At 33.9% G+C, this 11,140-nt stretch overlaps 1 protein-coding gene across 1 annotated transcript; it reads left to right on the forward strand.

Moving 5' to 3' along the window:
* The first annotated feature begins 1,774 nt into the window (after positions 1-1,774).
* On the forward strand, positions 1,775-4,990 carry LOC120187765 (methylcrotonoyl-CoA carboxylase beta chain, mitochondrial). Its single transcript, XM_039191395.1, has 10 exons — positions 1,775-2,002; positions 2,085-2,204; positions 2,308-2,742; positions 2,831-2,921; positions 3,282-3,523; positions 3,609-3,773; positions 3,995-4,069; positions 4,235-4,366; positions 4,575-4,631; positions 4,705-4,990. Exons 1-10 carry the CDS (start codon positions 1,790-1,792, stop codon positions 4,906-4,908), a joined length of 1,734 nt encoding a protein of 577 aa, XP_039047326.1. The 5' UTR covers positions 1,775-1,789; the 3' UTR covers positions 4,909-4,990.
* The last annotated feature ends 6,150 nt before the right edge of the window (positions 4,991-11,140 follow it).

Below are 11,140 nucleotides of genomic sequence, written 5' to 3' on the forward strand. Positions count from 1 at the left end.
ACATTCGTGTACCAATGTCCAACATCGTTGGTGTTCAGGTTATGACTACACTGAAGTGCGTCATATCTCAGTATCAGTTGTGATTTGCACCGTGTTGTTCATAGTGCGCACCTTACTCGCATATCTTATGTTCTCACAAATATGCATTGAGCTATGAAAATGAAGATGAAAGTTTGAATGATTTCCAGTTGACAAAAAACATGATATGCTTATTTTATCAGATATTGATTATCAAAATTTTCATGAGTTCATGACTTAAAAGAAATTTCAGGTCTCAGTTAAAAAATCAACTTGGATAAGTTGGTTTGTCAGTTTAATGTTTTAATTAGAATTATTTTATTTATGTTTATAATATTTTCAGAATGTTCTCACCTTAGATTACTATTGTCTCACTAAGTTATACTTAGTGCGTGATGATTTTCATGTATAGGTTCTAGTAAAGATAATTACGAGAAGTAAGGAGCCACCAAAGCATCTTTTTAGAAAGACATACCTATCATCAGTATCAGTAAGACATCTATGATGTTACTTTTGACTTTTAGTGGCATGTATAATTATGTCAGTAGTTTTTTTATCGTATTTATTTTTAAATAGTATGTAATAGTAAACTAGAACTATTTTAATTTATTTTACTTAGTTTAATTTTACTAGTTTTTATGCATGAAAAGAACATATTATATTATTATGTTTTAAAAAGATTTCACAAAAAGACATGAAACGGTAAAACCATTGGTTCACAAATAGTTATTTTTTCTACGACAAAAAAATTATTTATAAGTTGAAATATTCATAAAATAGTTTTTAAAGTTAAAATAGAAACATTTTAAAATGAAACAAATTTTTTTAGACAAATTTTCGTTCAGTAAATGTTTTATGAGTTGATGTGACATCTTTGACTCGTATATCGAGACATATATGGATTAAGGGTGTTACAATAAATTTCTCTATATTCAGAATGTGAGGTTCGTGTAATAAAACCCACGATAAATTCTTGAGCCAGTTCGATTTCTAAGGCATCGCTTTGTGCAGAACGCGAGATATTTCTACGCGGGAGATATGTGGGTCATTTTCCTAGTAAATTAATAAAAAGGGTTTTCATTTAAAATTACTAAATACTACCTTATGTCTACCCTAGTCTATTCAAAAATAATTTATCGTTAAAAATAATTTATCGTTATAAATAATTAAATAAAATATAAAATTAAAAGGCTAAACTACAAATGAAATTATTGTTGGAAAGAGGAATTGAAGTTATAGATATAATTTATAATGATTTAATAATATTTGATTCATTGATAGAAATAAATTAAAAAAAGAATAAAAAATTGAAATCACATATCAAAATTTAAAGTAATTAAATTATTTAATTAAAATATAAAAATATGAAGATTTAATATTTGATATTATTTTTTAAAATTTAAATTCAACTAGAATTTAAAATAAATTATTTTTTAAAATTGAATAAAGTCTGAATCGCTCACGGACGTAAATGTATGAAAAAGAAAATTGGAATGACCGAAAAAGTGATTCCAAATGGTGAAAACCAGAAATGGTAACGCTTTAACGTTACAATGACTGCAACGGTGTCGTTTGGTAGCAAAAGAACAGAGTTAGCTGTTGGAACGGTGCGTTTTCAGGATTGGAATGACACGCAAATGCTAGGCAGACGGGACGAGATTGAAATCATAAAATGCACGACACTGCTCATCTTCTTCTTCTATCTCTGAAGTGGACTGGTTTTTTCTGAGCAAATTCTGATTTTCTTTTGACAACTGAGAAAGAGTGAGAAATGCTAAGGGCTGTGGCGAGGAAAGCAGCATCTTCAACATCTGCTTTCTGGACATACCCATGTCCAATACCTAATCGAATCCAACAATTCCAGACGAAGCACTTCTCCACCGGAATCCTTCCCGATGGGATCAACCGGAGCTCCGATACTTTTTCCCAGAATTCCAGTTCCATGGAACGTCTCTTGTCTGAACTTCAATCCCATGTCAACAAGGTTCATCCCTCTATTCCCACCCAAACTCATCCCCAATCTTCTCTTTACCTCTATTACTTTAAATAAATCATTTTGATTTAAGGTTCTTGCTGGAGGAGGAGAAACTGCTGTGAAAAGGAACAAGAACAGGAATAAGTTTCTCCCTAGGGAGCGAATTGATCGTCTTCTTGATCCTGGTTCTTCTTTCCTCGAATTGTCTCAGGTCTTTGTTGCCTTTTATTCTCTTCTCTTCTAATTGGGTCACCTTTTTTCCCCCTTTAATCTGGGTTTCTTATGCGTTCTTATTGAACATTTAATGTAAAAAGCTTGCAGGGCATGAATTATACAAAGAGCCTTTACCATCAGGTGGGATAATAACAGGAATTGGTCCAGTTCATGGGAGACTTTGTATGTTTGTGGCTAATGACCCGACTGTTAAAGGAGGAACTTACTATCCTATCACCATTAAGAAACATCTAAGAGCACAAGAAATTGCTGCCCAATGCAAATTGCCTTGCATTTATTTAGTTGATAGTGGGGGTGCTTTTCTTCCAAAGCAAGCCGAGGTGTTCCCTGACAAGGAAAATTTTGGGAGAATTTTCTATAATCAAGCTACCATGTCTTCTCAGGGAATTCCTCAAATTGCATTGGTGTTAGGCTCTTGTACTGCTGGGGGTGCCTATATTCCAGCTATGGCCGATGAAAGTGTGATGGTTAAAGGAAATGGTACCATTTTTCTAGCTGGACCACCTCTTGTCAAGGTTAGTTCCCTTTCCAATGTGGTTTTATTTAGTTTCCTCAACTTGATTTTGTTTAGATTAGATGATACTTAAAGGGAAGTTTTAACAGGCTTCTACAGGGGAAGAAGTGTCTGCAGAGGATTTAGGGGGTGCTAGTGTTCATTGTAAGACCTCTGGGGTTTCAGATTATTTTGCTCAAGGTATTGTGTCCTTAGGCCATTCTAATTGTGACAGTCTCGTTTGTTTTTAATAAGAATCAGAATCCACTTATTTTCTGTTGCTTGTGATTCATCAAAAAGCAAAAAAAATAGAGCGAAAGGGAGGGTTTGTAACTTCCTCTTGGACTTTTTTCCCAGAGTTTTGCAATACTTATTTCTTCTAAGTTAGCTTGCCCATTTCTTTTCATTTTATGTTATAAAACAAACTTCTCTACTAATCAAGAACCTGAAATCATTATTTTTATCCAAAACAAAAATGTTACTGCTGACGGAACCACTGAATTTAGCATTGTGTAAGCCTTAACACTTGTTTATATATATGTATATATTATATTGCACTAGATGAAAAGCATGGACTTGCACTTGGGAGGAATATTGTCAAGAACTTGCACTTGGCTGGGAAACAAGGGATGTTGAATTCGCCTCCAAGCATAAACCTTCAATTTAAAGAACCATTGTATGATGTGAGGGAACTTCGTTCCATTGCACCTGTGGACCACAAGCAGCAATTTGATGTCCGATCAGTTATTGCTCGTATTGTTGATGGCAGTGAATTTGACGAGTTCAAGAAACTGTATGGAACTGTAAGGACTTGCATGTCTCTTGGGTTTTCAAATCTTTTTCCATATGATGCGCTCAAATCTTCTTACCTTGATGATGTTGCTGCAGACACTTGTAACAGGTTTTGCTAGGATTTACGGACAACCTGTAGGGATCCTTGGTAATAATGGGGTGTTATTCAACGAAGCTGCACTTAAAGGAACCCATTTCATTGAACTTTGTTCTCAACGTAACATTCCTTTGATCTTTCTTCAGAACATCACTGGGTTTATGGTACATGGTCCCACAATTTCCTTCATTACATTTTTTATTATGCCTATCTAATGTGCTGTGTTGTTGCATTCCTGGTTTGTGCAGAGTGTTGGTCAATAGATTGATTTAGTGGAATATTATGCTCTTACTTTGAAATGACTTTTGTCGTCCCCTCTTTTCTGCTCTGAAGCTGATGGAGCTATTTGCACTGTCAAACCATGCTGATTATTTTTAACTGTCAGGTTGGCTCGAGATCCGAGGCAAATGGTATTGCGAAATCTGGAGCAAAATTGGTGATGGCAGTTTCTTGTGCGAAGGTAGTTACCATCTTCCAACATTGTTTTATTATAATGATAAACACCGATTGAACCTTATACAAATAAGGTGAAAGTATGTTTCATTGTTAACATGGTACATACCAACAGAAAAAAATGTTTCATAATTTTTAGCTCAGCACCTCTCTTGAATGATGATATTTACAGGTACCAAAAGTGACTATTATGATAGGTGGAAGTTTTGGTGCGGGGAATTATGCAATGTGTGGTCGTGCTTTTAACCCAAATTTCCTGTTCCTTTGGCCAAATTCAAGAATATCCGTGATGGGCGGTGCACAGGTGCATCAATTGTTTTCTCACATTATAAGAAAAGAGTTATTTGTCCTAATCTTAAAATTGCATTTCTGTCAATCCTATTCATGCCATGAATTTTCATTGTGCTTGCGGCTTTTTGATCAATTATAAGAATAGAGTTATTCATCATATTAACTGTTGGGTTAGTTTTGTCTGGTTGAAGTACTTACTGAATTATTCATGAAACAATTAGGCTGCTGGTGTGCTGTCTCAAATTGAAGGGACCAACAGGAAAAGACAAGGAATTCAGGTAAAGTTTTAGGAGTGAATGGTTGTTATGATTTTATTGCATCCGAGCAAGCACTTATTATTGTGTAATATAGTGGACGAGTGAGGGTGAAGAGAAGTTCAAGGCTAAGGTAAAAGAGGCATATGAGAGAGAAGGAAATCCATATTACTCAACTGCTAGGCTGTGGGATGATGGTATTATTGATCCTGCTGATACCAGGAAAATTGTTGGGCTTTGTATCTCTGCATCCTTGAATCCACCATTAGAAGATACCAAATACGGTGTATTCCGAATGTAATCTTCCGAGTCCCTACTCAAATGATTATGTATAAGAATGGAATGCAGCTCATGATCAATAATACCTTGCACAATAAGCTTCATGTTTGTTAGTCCAACCTTGAGACTTTTTTATCAAGGAATTGGAGTCATCAGGAATTCTCTCAAGGGACTAATCTTGTTGTCACTTTGTTCATGGGGATTTGAAATTTTGTATTTATCACGCCCTTTTATAAATTTGACGACAATCAATAAATTTGAGATTTAAATTTAAATTTTTATAAATTATAACTGTACTCTGGTTGAGCTTTAAAACTTTTCAAATTTTTGGAGGCCAAATAATTTTTTTTAAATATACATAAATATTTTCATAAAAAGTTGGGGGCTAATTATAAATTTTTTGTAACACTAAATTTTAGAATTTTAATTTTGGTCACTCAAACCTATACGTATTCTTTGAACTTGAGTATAAAGAATTAATTATTGTATAACATAATATTTTTTACACTATTTTAGAATTATAATTTTTGAATGAGATTTGTATATAATTTTTTTACAAATATATGAACTTTTTGTTTTGTGAATAAAAGAAGTAAACTACATAGAATTAGTCCTCTACTGTTAACGTGCAATCTGCAGCTTCCTGTTGGACTAGATCGATCACTTGTAGTGGTGGGGTGGAGAAAACCATATATACCTCTCCTCTAGTCGCGACAATCTTATCTAGTCTATCCGCCATCTTATTTATAGTCCGGCTTATGTGCTTTAAAACAACGTTCTAGTCTCTGTTAATCAACTCATTCACGCGTCTATAAGAGTAAAAATCGAGCCTCTCTTAGGGGGTGTTTGGATCAAGGAATGTGGGATTTTCATGGGAATGGAATCTACATTCCCATGTTTGGTTGGCTGGGAATCTCATTCCCGGTAATGTTTTATTACCAATAGTAGATTTTTTGGGGTATATTACATGGAATGTCATTACCTCTGTTTCCTTAAGTATTATTGGATTACCGGTGTTTTGGACTAAAATGTCCTTAATTTTTTTAAAAAAAATATCATTCTTCTGTCATTGAATAATAAAAATTCTATGAAGGTTAAATTAAAAATGTATCCTTAAACTATTTTAGATTTATAAAAAAAATCTATAATTAAAATTTTATATAAAGTTTAGGGGTTAAAATAAAATTTTATCCTTTCATTAAACCTTTTTATATTTTCAATTTTGTAATATATATATATATATATATATATATATAAATTTATGAATTTAATTTTTTTAAAGAAAATATATAAAATATTTTCCAACTTGTTAAAAAAAATATATAATAAGGATAATTTGGTCAAATATACCTTCTAATAATCTTTTATTCCTTTAACCAAACACGTTAATCTTACATTCCTGCTAAACCAACCAAACACAAAATACAACTTTCCCAGTAATCATATTCCCTGATAATTTTACATTCCCACTGGTAATTTTATATTCCGTGAACCAAATGCACCCTTAGAGTTTTCCTTTAACATCCGGACAGCCTCCAAACTATATGTTTCCACCGTGATTTGGCTCTCTCCTAGATTTCAAGCATGAGAAAGACTTTCATGGATACCCCATAACTCCGCTTCAACTATAAAATATATTCCGATTGCTTTTGAGAATCCAAGCATCAAACCACCATTCGAGGATCGAATAACATCCCCACATGTTCAAATCTGTTTCCTATGTTACGGGACCCATCAGTATTAACCTTACACCAATTGTGAGGAGGCGGATGCCAAGCATCAGACAAAGTAAATGAACGATGAGAAGGCTGAATCGTTGACAAAGACGATTCCATTGCACGGGTAGCTTCAAGAGTGAGTCGCTTGCTCTTCTCTAGTACGGACTCATGCTCAAAATAATCCGGATCAAAGATTCTTCTGTTCCGATTCTTCCAGATCAACCAAAGAATTGAACCAAACAGTAAGTCCCAATCACCTTCCTCACGTGCATAAAACCCCAGGGAAACGATATTGATTTACATCTAATCTATAAAATCCCTTGTAAAAAAATCCTTTAACTTCTCAGTTTTAATTAATGATGACCAAATAGCCATAGACGTGTGACATTCGCGAAAAAGATGGTTTGATGTTTCACCTGACTGTACGCAAACTCCACAACTATTAGTTGTGGCCATATGTCGTCGTACTCGCTCCGCATTAGTAAGTAGTCGATCGTTCGCTATTAACCATAAGAAGATTTTAATCCGCTGTAGTCCTTGATACTTTGATATCACCTCTCACACTTTATGTGTATCATCATTCAAAATTCTCTGCCTCAACTCATAAGCTGATTTAACTTAGAATTGTCGATCAATGCTCTATTTCCAACCCAGTGCATCCATTTGACAGCTTTTCTGTGGTGGCATTGTTGCTGCCAGACGTTGAATAATGATGTTCGGCAGCTTGTCAATGATGAATTCCCAACTCCATTGACCATTATGATCCACCATAGAAGAAATCGGGTGCCTTGGAAGATTAGCTCTCTATGCTATATTAGCAACAAAGCTCTCCAAAAGTCTCACATCACTAAGCCAATCCTCCCTCCAAAAGTCAACATTACAACCATTACCAATATTCCAAACAAAGCTGTTGAGTTAATCGATCGACGGAATCGGCCAAGAGGGGGGTGAATTGGCAATTAAAAATTTCGTGGAAGCTTTTGCAGAAAATTGAAAGTAATTGCACAGCGATTTACAGTGGTTCGACTTTCTCAAACAAAGTCTACGTCCACTACCTTAGCTATCCACACTAAGGATTTTCCAACAAATTCACTAATTTGTTCTTTCTTTTGAGGCCAAAGAGATAACCTTACAAAATCCCTCAAGAGTATACCCCAACTCTTGAGAACACTCTTTTTCCCAAAGAGAAGATTACAAATTTGCAAACTTACAAGAAAACCTCACAAGGTAAGATGTTTGCACAATTCTAGAACAAGAAAAGAACACTCAAAGAAAATTACAAATGAGCACAATAAGTGTTCTTTGAAAACAAAATGAATATTGAATGAAAATTGGCTTGAATTGCACAAACTTTGTGTTTGATGCTTTCTCTCTTGTTTCTCTATAATTTCTTTTTGATCAAGGGCTTCAGAACTTGTTTAAATACACATTGAATCACTTCTAAACGTTGGGGATAATTAATGAAGATAATATAGCCGTTTTAGTGTGAAAACAATTAATAAAACAGCTTGGAGCGTGGGGGAATCGGTTCCCTAAGTGTAAAATTCAAATATTTCGACCGTTGAACAGGGGGGAATCGGTTCCCTCCGAGCATTCTGGAAATCTCGGAGTCAAACCATTCAGGGGGAAATCGGTACCCCCTATGGGAGGGAATCGGTTCCCTCTGAGCAATCTGGAAATTTTGGGTTTGACATGGTTCGAAGTACTTTGAAAGATTATTTTGAAATTGTTTTAAGATTAAAACTTAATTTTACACTTAAGTAAGGATTAAAAATGATTTTAGAAATATTTTGAGTAATGTTTTGATATTCGAATAATTATATCGAATATACTTAGAAAATCATTTGGAAAATCTTAAAATTCATTTAACTTAATTTGTTATATCGAAATATCAAAATGTTTTCAACAATCTCCCCCTTTTTGATATAACAAAAACATTTTAGTAATTTTAAGATTTTGAAATCAAGTTTTGAAATTACTCCCCCTTACTTCTCCCATTTATCATTTAAAAACGCTTTAACACTTCTCCCCCTTTTTGTTAAATCAAAAAGACATTTTAAAGAATTTAAACAAGGTTTTGAAATCAGTTAGCCAATTGATTATATAAATAAGCTGCTAAGATCACAAGCAAGAGAAACGTTAGCCATTAGTTTCATAATCAATATTCATAATTAATGTGAAATGACAAAAATTGGTCATAATGCAACTAATATGTAAATGATGCAAAAATAAACATTAAGCTTAAAATGAAAGTGAAAAATCAAACCAAATATATAAGCATATAAGTTCAAATATCCATTTATCCAACAAATTCAAACACGCAAAATAAAACAATCCATGAACATCAAAATGTTTCACAATTAAAAGTCCTGAGTTCGGGACGATAAACCCATTGACCCAAAGACCGAGTTTGATAAACAAATTACTAAGGAGACAACCATAAACCAAGATTTCTATATTCTTGGAAGGAACAATGTTTATGGAAACTCACTAAAAATGATCTGTGGTAGATAAATCTTCTTTTTATGTTGGATACAATATATCCACCATATATCTATGTTCCTAAGGGAGGAGTACCTACCTCTGGATGGTCTAAACCACCAAGAGATCAAATAATGAAGGAATCTATCACGATGAGTTCTTAGGGTACTCTCACTATCCTTAGACTTATAGGGTGAATCCACAGTCCCTTTTTCATTAAACCTGAAGTATCTAGTCCAAAATGGGTAGCGATTGTGCCGGAGTCAATAAAAATGAATTGTCCTAAAAGATAGGATCAAATTCCTATAGTTTCAGTGGAGCTCGTTTTGGACACATACCATATTGGAATAGAAAAATACGGACTAATTGATGATAAACCAAAGGTTTGAGTTAAAAGAGTTTATAAAACTTCTAGGATTTAAGAGTAGGAAGATATTGGAAGTCCATATCTTCTATAGCTTGGATCGAAGGGATACACTCTTCCCAGATTTTATATGACTCAATACAAGTATGGTACATATGGTATAGATCTTGTCCATAACCAGGTACGTTGAAACAAGAGTTCATAATGGTCATATTTGGGTTATTTGGATTGGGTGGAGGAATAAGAGGTCGGTTTTGACTTGAGCGACTAGACAATGTCCTAGGTCGTTTAGGATTTGACATGGTTTAAGAATCGGAATAGAATATGTAACCTGCAAATTTAAAAAAAAAACACATGTATGTAATTCAATCAATCCCAAAACTCAATTGAGTCCTCAATATTTCAAGGTTCTCTAAATCAATCCTAATGGGCAAAGTTTTTGAAAACTTTTAAAAAAAATACGGTTTTGAGAAACAATATAGTTTTCATAACAACAACATAATTCAATCAAAACACAATTAATGCCCGATCTAAAGTTCATCCTAGAACTAATTAAAACTAGTTCTATGTTTATAAATTGATGAAATAGAAGTTTTGAAAAAAAAATACCTTGAAGGATTTCGGATTTGAGTGAGATTAGATGAAGTTTGCACCTTTTTTTTTGATGATTCCAACAGGTTTAGAGGATGTTATTTGAAGTGAATTCCGGTTAAAAACGTTGATTTGAGGCAAGAATGGAGATTTGAGAGAGTAGAGGTAAGAAACGGCGTGAAGGAAGAAAAGGGTTTTGAATAAAAATAAGGGTTCTGCCCGTGTTTAACTAGAACCCTAGGGGGGTATCGATTCTCCTGTGGGGGGAATCGGTTCCCATTCAAAGGGGGAATCGGTTCCCTCATGGGGGGATCGATTCCCTCTGCACCAAAATGCTAAAATCTGACTTTTAAGCACATAAAATGCTAAATTAATCTTCTCTAGTGGTATAGGCAACTCATATATTGAAAAATAATTATGTTCAAACAATTAAATTAATCTTTAAACATTATTTGAACATAAAATTAATTTTCACTAAGAATCATAAACTCCCCCTAACTAATAGCAAGAATGCAATCAAAAATTATTATTATAAGCATTTTTCAGTATTTATTGAAAGTGCTAAATTATTTTAAACACTAAGTGAAGATAGGTTAGTTAAACCTAATTCTCTTCTAAGTGTCAAAAACATTTCCTTGTCTAAGGTTTTTGTAAAGATATCCGCTAATTGATGCAAAGTATCAACATATTCTAGAACTACATCTTCCTTAGTGACATGGTCTCTAATGAAGTGATGTCTTATTTCAGTGTGCTTAGTTCTAGAGTGTTGGATGGGATTTTTAGTGAGACAAATAGCACTAGTATTGTCACACTTGATAGGAATGGTACCTACTTCAATTCCATAAAAAAAATTGTTGTTTCATCCATAAAACTTGTGCACAACAACTACCAGCTGAAATGTATTCCGCTTCAGTGGTAGATAATGCAACACAATTTTGCTTCTTTGAAAACCAAGAAATCAGCATATTTCCAAGGAATTGACAAGTACCGGAGGTGCTTTTCCTATCTAATTTGCATCCTCCATAATCCGCATCAGAAAAGGCATGCAAGCTAAAGCTAGAGTCTCTAGGATACCAAAGTCCTAAACTAGGAGTGTCCTT

This window comes from Hibiscus syriacus, unplaced genomic scaffold (genome assembly GCF_006381635.1).
Source record: "Hibiscus syriacus cultivar Baekdansim isolate YM2019G1 unplaced genomic scaffold, ASM638163v2 tig00113725_pilon, whole genome shotgun sequence".
In the NCBI taxonomy this organism is placed as follows: Eukaryota; Viridiplantae; Streptophyta; class Magnoliopsida; order Malvales; family Malvaceae; genus Hibiscus; species Hibiscus syriacus.

Bases quoted from the DNA above. Each gene is read 5' to 3' on its own strand.
- LOC120187765 (XM_039191395.1), top strand. From the start codon at position 1,790: ATGCTAAGGGCTGTGGCGAGGAAAGCAGCATCTTCAACATCTGCTTTC. The intron at 2,205-2,307 runs GTCTTTGTTGCC...TAATGTAAAAAG, and splicing joins CTTTCCTCGAATTGTCTCAG to CTTGCAGGGCATGAATTATA. The intron at 3,774-3,994 runs GTACATGGTCCC...TTTAACTGTCAG, and splicing joins AGAACATCACTGGGTTTATG to GTTGGCTCGAGATCCGAGGC.